The 14,143-nt window shown below is 43.7% G+C and overlaps 1 protein-coding gene across 5 annotated transcripts in view; it reads left to right on the forward strand.

Annotated features, from left to right (window-relative positions):
* The window catches only part of EPB41L5 (erythrocyte membrane protein band 4.1 like 5), a 65,310-nt gene that overhangs the window by 34,681 nt on the left and 16,486 nt on the right, over positions 1–14,143 (forward strand). For 2 of the 5 annotated variants that reach the window (XM_033162036.1, XM_033162045.1), the window contains 3 exons: positions 55–170; positions 13,194–13,366; positions 13,752–13,840. In XM_033162036.1, coding sequence (XP_033017927.1) covers positions 55–170; positions 13,194–13,366; positions 13,752–13,840 — 378 coding nt within the window. Of the gene's footprint in view, positions 1–54; positions 171–1,558; positions 1,796–7,334; positions 7,998–13,193; positions 13,367–13,751; positions 13,841–14,143 lie in introns of those variants that run through there. The other 3 variants (XR_004427446.1, XM_033162056.1, XM_033162067.1) reach the window with 3 other exon arrangements.

The raw sequence follows: 14,143 nt of genomic DNA on the forward strand, positions 1-14,143 counted from the left end.
AAAAACAACACTGAATGCAAAACTACATTTTTGCTTTGTATTTTGTCTTTCAAGAACTGGAGTGCAATGCCCGCCCTACCCTCTGTTACATCAGTTCCTTCTGGGCCAGTCTTAGTTGAAATAGAAAATCTCCCACGGAGTCCCGGGACCAGCCAGCAAGACAAGAAATGGTGCGTTATTCTGGTCTCACTTTGCTCTGATTTGGAAATGATGAGCTATTGGTCATTTCACATACCTTTCCTGCAACTGATATGGAACGCATTGTTCATATTTGAGTCTTCTAAGAAGAATATATTTTTGTGGGGGCCATGGAACAACCCATTGTTCTTTTCAGCCTAATTTGGATACTTTGTCAATTCATTATTTGAAATCCCAGTGTTGCTGGGTAAAGGTAAAGGTAAAGGGACCCCTGACCATCAGGTCCAGTCGTGTCCGACTCTGGGGTTGCGGCGCTCATCTCGCTCTATAGGCCAAGGGAGCCGGCGTTTGTCCACAGACAGCTTCCGGGTCATGTGGCCAGCATGACAAAGCCGCTTCTGGCGAACCAGAGCAGCGCACGGAAACGCCGTTTACCTTCCCGCTGGAGCGGTCCCTATTTATCTACTTGCACTTTGATGTGCTTTCGAACTGCTAGGTTGGCAGGAGCTGGGACCGAGCAACGGGAGCTCACCCCGTCACTGCGGGGATTCGAACCCCCAACCTTCTGATCAGCAAGCCCTAGACTCTGTGGTTTAACCCACAGCGCCACCTGGGTCACCTTGCTATTGTGCAGCCCCATTATGTGCTCCCGCAGAGAAATGGGTTGCATGAGTTGTCCATCCACACCCTTCAGCCAGGATTGTGCTCGTAAGTTCTGGCCAGATGAGAAAAGCCATACTTTTCATTATTGCATGCTTTTCTTCAAAAAAAATTATAAAACCATCAAGCTTCACAGCTGCAGGTGTTTTTGTTTTTTTGCAGTGACCAGGAGGGGTTCATTTAAGAAAATGGAAAAGGTTGCAAATAAGAGCTTATATTTCATTTAAATTCCTTTTCCTGGTGGTCCAAGCTCTAGCTATCCATCAAGATAAGACCATATTACTTAGCTTCCAGCCCCATTCTGGCTCAAAAATACTTTTTGCTTCAAAGGGGACAATTTAATCTTGCAGAAAAACTTTTAATTCTCTCAGACACTTTGAAAAACTGCAGCATTACAATGCAGTAGACTTAAAATTTATCTTAGGCTGTTCCATCCATGTAGTGAACCTTTGACATGTGATCATAATCTGATTTGTTTTGCTTTTGTACAACTTATTTATTTGATCTCATTTAATTTGTATGCTATTTAATTGTAAAGAAACATACTTCAAAGTGATTATAACAGTGATACAGCAAGTATCGCTAATGTGTGGTCCTAATTGTTCAAATGTATTTGTCTTTTATGCAAACTTAGCTAATTGTATCTGTTGACTTAAAAATGCTCTTGACTTTGGCTTTGTATCTTGAAGCTGTTCTGAGCTGTGATCAAAAACATAATCAAAAGGTGCTTTCTCTTTTCTCTTGCCCTTGATTTATCCAGTGTCTGAAATTGGAGGTTTTTCTCTTGAGCTCTTGGTTGCTCTGTCAGTTTCTTCCTTCCCACTGGTGGTGATTGTAAGGTGGTGATACTTTATTTTTTAAATTCTGTTTTGCCGTATTGGTATGATGGCCTGTCTTGCATAAGCTGAGTATAACTGCTGTGCCCATGCTTTTTGGTAACATTCTTGTGTGTGCCCTTTAGACTCCAGCTCCAAACAGCTCTGACTGTGCTTTAACAGCCTCCTAATAATTTATCAAGGAGTTGCTGCTTCTAAGAGTATATATAGTGTATTTAGAAATGTGCACAGCTGTGATTGTGCTGTGAATTGCAGAACCTGGAAAACTTCAATTTAACCCCCTTCTCCTTCTAAAATGGGTGGGAAGCTGTGGACCTCCAGATGATGTTAAACTCCAAATCCCATTAGCTCAAGATGGTACAGCCAGTGATCAGGGATGGTGCGAGTTGCAGTCCAGCAGCATATTGCTCGAGAGGTTTTCCCTTTTTTATACCCAGTACAATTGCAAAGAAAAATAAGTGTTTGGTAACTTCTGTTAAGGCTATTTCTACATGTAGTTTCCTACATTAATATTAATTAAGATTTCAAAATGTGTATAATCACATACAGTATATACACATCTCTTCCACTGAGAGAAACCTTTGCCAATTTGGCTTCCCACCACAAGAACATGCTGTGAAATAGGCATACTATATGAATACAATATCAATAGGGTGGTCAGATACAAAAGACAGCAGAGTGCCTGCACTTTCAATAGCTGTGTGAAAGAAGGAGTGAATTATAGCAGGTGCAGCTTGGTTGCCCTAGATATGCATATGGGCTACACACTCCTATACCATTGCTATGTAAAAAAGGACCATTTTGGAAGTAGCCATTACGAGCTGCAGCAAGCTTAATAGATAACAAAGGGTTGTTTTTCACCATAGTTCTTGTTCCATCAACCCCTGGATATTATAGCTTTTCCATCCATGTGTTGCAGTGGTCTATTCCAGACCTTAGTGGCACAAGAAGGAGAACTTTTTAACTGTAGCAGACATGCATGTCCGATAAAACTTGTCACATAACCTGTCTGTTTATCCTCGCCCTGTGTGTCTATATTGGCTCTGGGCGCTTGAAGGAAAACATTGACCATGTGTTCAGAACTTTGGGTGTAAGATCGCTTCAGCAGTAGCCCAATATGTGATATGGGCAGGATATGGAGTGATCCTACATCACCTTGGGATTTTGTGGGGGAATTGCATCCTTTCTTTTCAGAATTAAATATTCATCAAGCAGCCTACATTTTTGTTATTCTGCATGGTACAGCCCAGTTCACACATTATGTTAAAACATTAGTTTAATGCAAACATTACATGCTCATTTTTGGCTTACTGCTCATAGTACACCACAAGTGATGGTTCTTGCACAGCACTAAGCCAATATCTGGTTTTGTTTAATGGTGGAACAACACAGCAGCAGTGGGAGAGGAGTAAAATGGGCACTCATGAGAAGCCTGCTCCAGTATGCTGCTTGTTCACATTAAACAGATGTTTGTTTCTAACTATGATTTAATGTTATACATGAACTTGGCATGTATGTGTGCATTTTAACAGGTTGTGCTGCTATTCTCAGTGGTCGGGGGAAGAGAAAGCAGTAAAGAATTGTTTGGAGCTGTATGGTCAATCAAGTGTGTTGCGTTCAGTCTGAAGTTTGGAATGAGATTAAGCTGGATGCATTGATGGAATGTGTGTCTCTGCTTGGAGGAGAGCGACTTGAATGTCTCGATGCTGCCTATGGGGCTTTCCTGCATCAACCTCTTATCCCTTTTAATTAGTCTGGTCCCACAGCTTGGCTTTGGTCTTGCTCCTTTCACTTCATCAGCCTTCTTTAGAGAATTTTTATTTAAGCTCAAAATTGTTAGAACTATGGTGCATTGAAGTTTTTATTTTGGTAAAGGATCTGTACATTTTTAAAGGGATTGTTCTTCGCATGTATGGAAACGTGGCTGTGTTTCATTATGTCATTTTTAGACATAATTTGAGCTGCAGTGCTGACAGTGCCACTCAAAAGGATAAGCAATGCAGCACCATTCAGAGAGTTTACTATGAGTTCACATTTTTTTATTGTGGAGGTTCCTAACCTATTGATTGTGAAGACAAGGATATTCGGTGTAAACTCCAAAGTTAGGTTTGCACTTAGGTTTTACAGGATTGTCAGGCTAATTCCTGATCATAAGGCACTTTTGAAATCTTGCTCTGTGTTTAAGGGGCAAATGAGCAACCTGTGTCTTCTCAAATTCACATTCAATTTTAAACATGTTCTGTTGCTGCCTTGATAATGGAATGAAGCAGATGTGGGGCTAGGATGTCAGCTGCAGGTGATCCGTCTTCAGGGATTACCAGCTCCCATGTTTCTGTACATGAGAGCAAAGAACGGGGCCATCTTGAGCAGACTTGCCCAGATGTTCCAAGTTCCACTCCTTCCCTCCAATGTCTTAGGCTAACAGTGTGAACACCTGTAGGGCCTTGTATAGCTGTACATGCAAAGACTTCCACAAACTCCGGAACCCTGAAAATTATTACTGGCAGCCATTATGATGAGCTGTTCATAAAATAAAGGTGGTGTTTGAATTCATATGGCTATGAACCAGATTCTCAACATAAGAAACAGGAGTTGATTTGATTTGAAATTGCTTCTAAAGAAGGCTTGTTTGCATAGGCTTGGTATCTTGCATGCTTTTCAAATCTCCTTCACTCTAATGTGCATATTCTTCCTGCGATGCTGCTTGATTGCATAGTGATGCGATTTTAGTAGAACATTACAACAGACAGAACTGTCATACTCTATTTTCCAAAATGGAAAAGTTTATCAGTAGCGGTCTCACAGCCATACTAATAGGCTTTCCCCCAGTCTTCATTGGATCATTGTTGCACTGTCAGTAGAACTACTGGCTTTAGGGCACAAGTTTTGAATATGGTTAAATAATCAGCACACACATATACATGCGTACACTCACACACTCCAGAAACCAGCCAAAGACTACGAGATACTCAAACTATCTAAGAAAAAAAAACCCTGAGAAAACTCCCCTTATGTATACAGTAGCACCAAACGTGGCATGGTACTGTTGAAAATAATAGTTATGACTGTTACTAATTATTAGATTGAAGGATTTAAGAATTCTAAAAGTCTTGTTCAGTTGAGTTGCCTTCCTTAGCTGGCTTTGGCAGCAACACTCAATTCAATCAAGTGTTCTGATCAAATTTTAGTAGAAGTGTGGGAGACAGGAAGCTAAGCAAAGGTTTTTACTAATCCCCTGCATTCTCAGGCAGTTTCCTGGTCAAAACCTCCACAGACATTATACCGTATATCGCGGCGTATAAGGCGACTCGGCGTATAAGACGACCCCCCAACTTTTAATGTGAAAAAACAGAGTTTGGGGTATACTCACCCAGCCCGGGATCCATGGCTGCTGAGGCGGCGGCAGCGGCGGGGAGAGCGTCCCCCGCGCCACACAGGAGATTTCCGCGCTTGCCGCCCAAGCGCACAGCGGCCCCCATGGCTGCTGAGGTGGCGGCAGCGACGCCTGGGGCAGCGGGGAGAAGCTCCCCGTCGCCGCAAAGGAGGCCTCCGCGCTTCCTGCTGAAGCGCAGGACGGCCTCCCCGGCTGCTGAGGCGTCGGCAGCGACGCCTGGGGCAGCGGGGAGAAGCTCCCCGTCGCCCCAAAGGAGGCCTCCGCGCTTCCTGCTGAAGCGCAGGACGGCCTCCGCGGCTGCTGAGGCGTCGGTAGCGACGCCTGGGGCAGCGGGGAGAAGCTCCCCGTCGCCCCAAAGGAGGCCTCCGCGCTTCCTGCTGAAGCGCAGGACGGCCTCCACGGCTGCTGAGGCGTCGGTAGCGACGCCTGGGGCAGCGGGGAGAAGCTCCCCGTCGCCCCAAAGGAGGCCTCCGCGCTTCCTGCTGAAGCGCAGGACGGCCTCCACGGCTGCTGAGGCGTCGGTAGCGACGCCTGGGGCAGCGGGGAGAAGCTCCCCGTCGCCCCAAAGGAGGCCTCCGCGCTTCCTGCTGAAGCGCAGGACGGCCTCCACGGCTGCTGAGGCGTCGGCAGCGACGCCTGGGGCAGCGGGGAGAAGCTCCCCGTCGCCGCACAGGAAGCCTCCGCGCTTGCCGCCCACGCCCAGCCCGGGCTCCATGGCGGCTGAAGCGCCGGGGAGAGGCTCCATGCAGCCAGTGGCGGGGCGGAACTCCGGGTCATGATGTTGCCGGCGTACAAGACGACCCCCGACTTCAGAGAAGATTTTTCGGGCTTAAAAAGTCGTCTTATACGCCGCGATATACGGTAGTTATCTCTTGCTGTCATCCAAAATGGGACTTCCTAAGTTTACTTTGAACACACTAAGCTTTTGGGAAGTGCTTCATTCCATTTTAAAATCAGTGGTTGTGCCAATAGGTAGGTGCATTACCTATTATGCATTAATGCAGTTAATTTTATTATTAGGAAATTTGGAATTCAGAACATAAAAGAATGTGATTCTGAATCCAGCTTAAAAGCAAACTTCCTTGATGTAAGGAACCAAGTGTCCAGGGTATCTTCAATATGGAGCAACTCCAGCTAAGCTCATGGGCGTTAATTAGCAGTAGAGCGGAGGAGGAAAAATAGCTCTACATCTTTCTGAAGCGCTAAAGATTTTCTGTCATAACAAGATGGTTTTCCAAGACCATGCACTAATCAGAACTGGGCAAGTCCAGGACAACTTCATTCATTAACACACTGTGTCTGTGTTAATGCTGAAAATTGTGCACATCCAAGAAGATTGATTTTGCAATTTCTTAAAATGAAATTTGGGCACAGAAAAATGGCAGAAGCCATGCCAGGCAAGCAGGATCCAGATCAGTTAATTCTGAATAACATGTGCATGAAATACTTTTAATCTTGTTTTTCCCTGGCCATGTTCGCATGTCATTTTAAACCATGGTTTAAGCATTATGTGGATAAGACTTCCTGAGCTCAGAGTGTCAGGCTTCTGCATTTTCCCCCTCCCCTCACTTGTGCAGCAAGGATGCGGACTTCTGCTGTGTTATCTTTGCTGCTTACCATTGCATATGAACCAGAGGTCCTGGTTTAAAACAAACAATACAGTAATTAGTTACACAGGCAAACTTCATAATCCATGGTTTGAAGTTGGCTTGTTCAGAAACTAATCATGCGAACTGGGCCACAGTGTTTATGGTGAACTTCTTCATCATTCTTCTTTGCTTCAGACTCAAAAACTATTTTCTGATAGGTCAAAGTAGTCCTCCTGTTAAGAATAGTATGTTTGTCCTAAACGTTTAACAGTGTCATTTAAATCCTTTAACGCTGCTGTGCCTATCAGGTATTTTGCTTAAAGAAGGAATATAGTGTTAAGCCTGCACATTTAGGCAAATCTATAGCCATTCATATTATAGTAAGCCATGATAAGCCAGTGGGCTGGATAGGTATCTGCATTAATTTCTAATTTAATTTTCTGAATGGAGGAGATGCCATATGAAAAAGTGGGGGAGTATTGGTCACCCTGAAGCCAGCACGACCTCGTAGCAGCGGTGGAGGGTTTAACTTGACAGTCCACAGTTTCATTTCATTAAACTGTATTTGTAAGATCCCACGTGTTGTCCTTGCTGTTAAAACAAGTTTGTTCTTGCTAGTCTGCCACTTCCTCAGCTGCCTCTTGCTCCTTCCATTCTCTCTCCTCATTTGTGTCTAGATACTAACTGTGCCTCATCCCATTCCCCAAACCAATCCAGGCCCCATGATGCTGGTGACTGCTGTCAACGTGGTGGAAGTGCATGGAACGCGTGGTCCCCACCCTCGGCCCACTCAGTGGATAGACACCACTACAGTGACTTTGTCCGTGACCGCAATGTGAAGAATGCAGGAATGTACAGACAGGCTTTTGGTTCTGGTGTCCAAACCTCCGTGACTGACCTGTAGGACTTTTGACCTTTAGGAAGCCTTGATTGTTCCCTGTGACACCCTGGAACATTAATGCTTTGAAGGACAGGAGAAAGACATCTTTTTAAAACAATTAACCCATGTGCTGAAAACCTGAATATGAAGGAATAGCTTTCTAGGTATTTCTCTTGCCACTTAAGAGAAAATGCCTTAAGTTTTTTCTTAGCGGAAGAAAGGTTTAAATAGCTTCCTTGGTTGTAACAAAGCTGCATATTCTACCCATAGGAACTATATTTTGTTCTCAAAGTGTTTTAAGTAAGCATAGCTACCATGAGCGGTTTAATTGTGCTTGACATGATCTTTTAACTGTTTTATATTTTTTTTAAAATAGAGGAGATTGCAACTGGCAGGTGAAGGCTGCTCCTTTTTAGTTCTTCTGCACTTTTAATAATGTGCCTAACTGGATATTAAATAGAATTATACTTTTTATATTAAAAATAAAAAGCTTTTAAGGAGACCTGAAGGACCTCTAAGCAGGTTGTCTGAGAGTGTCTTTCTGAGATGTTTTGCTTGAATGCAAAAACCTGTTCAATTGTGTTTGCTGGGAAAGCATGTCAGTTTGTCAGTATCCTTGTTCAGGTTGTATGATGTAGCTGCATGTGACCAGTTTTCTTCTGCTTTAAAAATGCTAGATCAACAATGCAGTAACAGCAGAAACAAAGAGGTGCCTCTCTGTAATCTCAGGGGCTGAGAATCATGAGACAGTTACATCTCCTTCATTCCTCCCTTATCTTCTTTGGAAGAAAAATTGTTCTGCAGACTTCCCAGCTTCCCACATGTCAATTTGAAGTCCATGACATTAGATAATTCATCCTTTAGAGCTTTTTCTAATTTGAAGGCACAGGCATCTAGGAGGCTGCAGAGTCCTGGAATAATGTTTAAAGTAAAGAAAATCACAGAAAACTGAAGCCAACTTGCAACAATAAACTAAGTTCAATTCTGCACCAACAAAATTCTAAAGAAAACAGAAGCTTCTTTTGCAAGGGAAGAAAAATTAGGAGGGCACTGATGTTGGCACAGCTCTACTTTACACTGCATAGATGCAATGTTAAACCACCTAGAAGGGTTGTAGAGGGTTTATTTGTAGTTACTGCACTGAAATGTCAGGTCAGGTGATGCATAGCAATGATTGCTATGGATTAGAGAAGCTTGGAGTTAAACAATAACAAAGCTTAAAAACAAAAGTTGAAAAATAACCAGCTTTATTAAGCTGCACTTGGTTTGGAGTTATTTGCTATATATGACTGGTGTTGTAAGTCACTTAAAGATAAATAAACGTTGAAAGGAGTCCAGGGCATCTAAGCCAAGTCAGTTACTAGCCTCACTTTTTGCCAGCCCCTAAAGGTGTCAAAAGACTTAAAAAGAAGCTCATGCTGCCCTGAGCACAGGGCAGGGTTGGATTAGAAAAATGTGTCCCTCTCCCAAATCCTGCTACCCTCTGCCCTCAGTGTTACACTGCCTGTGTGGAGCTCCCTCTTCCATTTTGTTAGGGGGATCTCTACTTATGGAAGCCCACAAACAGTCCCTAAATGGAGCATTCCAGGAAGGGGGCTGAGCTCACCCAAAATCTTCTGGATCTCAATATGGGCTCGCTGTGATCACTTGATGCTTTTGCCTGCCTTCTGACCAGGCCAGTTTAAGTGATGTGGCTGTGCACACACTTGCAAACTGCTCATCATTATGATTGGAAGAGGGAGACATTGTGGAACATAGGAACCTTAGCGGCTACAACACATCACTTCCCCATCCTGAATGGAAGCCTTTGCACAGCACAGAATACTTTCTCAACATTTGTTAAGTAGGGTGCATTCGAAATGTACTGTACCTCCCAAGTCTTAAAACCCACCGGCAGCCATCTCCTTGGCACATACCTCTTTATATGTGTGGATCGGGGCACTAATTCAACCATGGTATGTACTAGAAAAATCACACCTCGTTTTATTTCCTAATATCAGCCAGCCATGGTGGACATGATGAGAAGCAGATATTGTGGTCAGAAGTTCCCTCTCTCACACACACCATTATGAAAAAACAAAATAAAAATTTCTTTCCAGTAGCACCTTAGAGACCAACTAAGTTTGTTCTTGCTATGAGCTTTCGTGTGCGTGCACACTTCTTCAGATACACTGAAACAGGTCACCAGATCCTTAAATATAGAGGGGTATTACTCAGAGGGTGGTGGGAATGGGTGATCAGCTGATAGGTGTAGAAAACCTGTTGACGACTCTGCAATTAGTCTTGCAGGGAAAGGCAAGGGGTGAGATGGCTAAAGATAGCTTTGTCATGTATAATGAGATAAGAATCCAATGTCTTTGTTCAGACCAGGTTTCTCCATGGTTTTAAGTTTGGTGATTAGTTGCAATTCAGCCACTTGTATTTCCAGTCTATTTCTGAAATTTCCATTATGGTTAGCATAGCACTTTGTGTATCTTTGCTGGCTGCAGGATGTTCTCCTCCCTGTTAACTATACTGTGCATTCTCTTGCGGGGAGAGTGCACTATAATTTGGGAACCACAGCACTACAAGGTAATGTATTAATCTCCATTTTGTGAAAATCAACAAATGAAATGAAGTTGATAACCAGTGAAATCAATAAAGCAGCCTAACTTCTTAGATTGTTTTCTATGGGAGACCAGCAGTTCTCTTGATCACAGAAGATAACTTCTTTCCCATTCCACCCTCTGGGTCTCCTCCCTCCCTACTCCCCACCTACATAAAATGTGGCTAAGATCTGCAAGTTGTCCACCCCAGAATTGCACAAAGCTTTTGTGAGAATTGCACTAGAGCTTTGGGTTGGGATGTCATCAATAATCTGATGTCACTTGACTGTATCTTTTGTGTACGTGTTTTGGTTCCAGAGCAGTGGTGTTTCTGAAAATAGTGATTAGTATCAGAACTAGAGTGGATGGGGGCAACCAAACTTAAACCAGACATGATAGCGGTCCTGTTGCTTGGAGGGTCTGGAAGTATGCGAGTAAGCTGCTCTGGATAACGTTCCAGGCTCTTAGAGATCAGGTTCACAAGTTGCATTTGCTTCTGGATGTCCCAAGTGGTGGGAGTGCTTTTTATCAGCTTTAGTTTGTATACCAGCAATTACTGCTTTTTGCAAGTACTTTGCCCACAGATTGTAGGTCGTGTATAGTCTCTGTGCTATAAAAAAGTGGAGAAATTGGGTGGGTGGGACATACAGATGAATTATGCATAATGATCTACAGCAGGTGAGTGAACCTGACATTTGCTGCTGCACTGCAACATGCTCACGTAAACTGGTGAAGCAACCATTAAAAATAAAAGTTAAGATGGCAGGGATGCCCACCCATGCCCACCCCTTCCAGTGCATAACCACATCCTTTTTCTTTTCCTACCTTCTGCAGGTTGGAAAATGAGCTTCTGAAACAGGGAACCTTCTGTACTATTGGGCTTCCCATAAGATTTAGAACCCTGGATAGGTTCTACGTCATGGGAGGAAACTCCATGAGTACAGGAACTCCTTGCTTTAAAAGTTTGCCCTCATGCACCAGAGGGCATAGTGGCAGATGGTAGGGAATCTTTGGCCCTCCAGACATTGCTGAACTGCAAGCATGACCAATGACCACAGGTGGTGGGAGCTGGTAGTTCAGGAACATCTGAAGAGCCAAAGGTTCCCCACACCAGGGGGTAGAGATTTTAGCCTTCCCTTGCTCTGCTTAGGTGTTTGTCATATGAAGAAACTGAACAGCTAAATAGAGTCAATGAAGAAGGCTTAAAAAAAAAAACATGGTAACTTCATGATATGATCACCATGAAATGTAATCAAAGGTTGCAGTTTTCCCAGTCTAGGTTGGGGAGGGTATTATAACAAGGGTGGTGCTTTATTGTGTGTATTTGGGAAGGGTGCTGCAGAAAAATGGTAGTGAAAGATGTTACCATAATAATTATTGTGACATGAAGAGTAAAAGTGTAATGCTGTATACTAAAGATTGTAAGGAGGATGAACAGAGTGAACAGAGCACTTCCATTCTATTTCTTAGAATTGTTATTGTTGGCATCCGTCTATCTCAGTGGTGGCGAACCTTTTAGAGACTGAGTGCCCAAATTGCAAACCAAAACCCACTTATTTATCGCAGAGTGCCCAGAGTTGTTGAGCTTTTCATTGAGGTTTTTTTTGGGGGGGGGCTCCCCAAAGCTGCTAAGCTTTTGGTGGGGAGCTGCTGACCAAAGTTTTGGAGTTTTTGGAGGGGGTCGCAAAAGTTGCTTTGCTTTTTGGGGGGATACCCCAAAGCTGCTGAGCTTTTTGGGAGGAAGAGAGAACAGAAATAAATGATGAATAATACTTTCGCTGGAACTAACGTGCAGCACCGACATCATCGTCTTCCAAAGCGCCAAAAAACCCAGCACAATAAGTGTTAAAAAATGGACGCTCTTACGCCCAATCAGAAACAACCACTGACGCAGCAAATTGAAAAACAGACCAATTGTCAAATACAATCTCCAGCTAACAGCAAAAAAAGAAAAGGTTCTGGGTTTCAACAGCGGAAGCAAGCTGTAGGGGGGGGAGTGGGGGGGTGAAAACAACAACAGCGCTGATGGGCCGATGGTGTGCATGCCAGCAGTGAGGGCTCTGTGTGCCAAGTTTGGCATGCGTGCCATAGGTTTGCCACCACTGGTCTCTCTTGAAAGACCATGGAGCGCGGCAAAGCCAAACTGCCAGAGAATCACAGTTGTGGCTGTGGCTGCAGTAACTTGTAACTACTGCCTCCCACATTGTTTTTGCTGTGTTAGAAGCACCAAAGTGACCTCTCCAGGGTGTGAGCCTGGGCAGTGTGTATGGACGTCTTGGGATAACATTAATTAAATAAGATTGCCATCTGTACCCAGATCTGCTTTTAAAAGCAACTGTGAAAAAGCACCTGCATTATTAGCATGCCAGCTTCATTGCAGATTAGGAAAAGCACACAGCAGTCATTGCCAAATTTGTGTGCTTTGTTTAAAAATGCAAATAATCACTTGCTTAGGTGTTCGTGGTTTGCCTAACAGGAAAAGGTGGGTACCACAAGAATGTTCACATTCTAGAAAATAATTGTGTAATATCTGAGAGGGCCTCAATCATAGATAGCACGGTGTTATGCTATTTATTTAAAGGATTATACTCTGCCTCGAGCAAAAAGCCCTCTCAAGGTAGCTTACAGAAATCTTTAAAAGCACATGCAAATGCTTGACCACTTTGTGATTTTTTAAATTTTTATTTTAAGGGTGGTTAGGAGCTTAAGGAGCCCTGCAGTTGTACTTGCACAACACACAGCAGAAGGAGGGAACTTTTTTCAGCTTGAACACCACATTTCCTTGTTGGCAACTTTTGGGGGAGCTGCATGGTGGATGGGGCAGAGCCATAGGAGAATGGATATGACCCTTCTCTTTTCTAGTCATGCAGAAGTCAGAGGTTTCTGAGCACTCAACTCTCTATTCAGGCAAGTAAGAGGCATTGTCTCAGTTCAAGGACTTCATTCCAACAAAGCAAAAGGACTTAGGAGGGCCTAGAGCAAAAACAGTGTGGGTTGTCCTGAGGGCTGCATCAAGAGGCACCTTGGGCTAAAGTCCCCCACCCTTGCTGCAGAAGCTTGCTTTGAATTGTTTGTGCCTAAAGCCTTGTTTCCTTTTCATATCCCATGTAGTATGCCCCTGATTGTTGATTTACTGGATAACAAGGAATTGTTGGAAACTTGTATTGACAATACTACTGATTTTCCTCCTGCCGGAGGGTCAGCTGAAGCTTTGGAAGAAACGGGTCTTGGCTTCACTGCTCTTGGCACAAAAGAACAACCCTCTGACAAGGCGGACCCTGTTGGTAAGGAAATGCCTGGTAGAATGGGAGTTATTGGGACATTTAAAATACCTGCTTACTTCTCTGTGATACTGCAAAGTATCTGATGTGTATCTGGAAAGTATCGGGAATGCTTTAACGTTCGACAAGAATTGTGATCCTTCCTAACCTACCAACATGAGCTTATCTGCAACAGACCATAGTTCTTAACAAAATAGTAGGATTTCCAGATGCTTCCAGCTGATGCATATGCAATACTCATAAGTATGGCTGCACAGACGATGTTAAAAAAACAGATAAATTACAGCAAAGTGTAATCCTGGTTTTAATAATTGACAGAAATGACAAAAGATTTTCAAAGCTCCATTCCAGTCTTAGGTTGACTTATATCCTATCTCTGTTTGAGCAGGTGAGGATGCAACATTGAAACTCAAGCGGCTGGAAGCAGAACTCAACCCTTTGCTGGTTTCCCAGTCCAACATAAACATCAACAAACAGGTACTGAGCGTTCATTCCTCCCAAAGTTACTGAGTGTAAAGTTTAGGTTTCAGTGAAATTTGTTACTTTCCTGCTCTTTGTTCAGTCGTGTCTGGCTCTTCGTGACCCCATGGACCAGATCACGCCAGGCACGCCTATCTTTCACTGCCTCCCGCAGTTTGGCCAAACTCATGCTAGTCGCTTCGAGAACGCTGTCCAACCATCTCATCCTCTGTCGTCCCCTTCTCCTTGTGCCCTCCATCTTTCCCAACATCAGGGTCTTTTCTAGGGAGTCTTCTCTTCTCAAGTGGTGGCCAAAGTACT

Source organism: Lacerta agilis, chromosome 1, assembly GCF_009819535.1.
Source record: "Lacerta agilis isolate rLacAgi1 chromosome 1, rLacAgi1.pri, whole genome shotgun sequence".
Classification (NCBI taxonomy): domain Eukaryota; kingdom Metazoa; phylum Chordata; class Lepidosauria; order Squamata; family Lacertidae; genus Lacerta; species Lacerta agilis.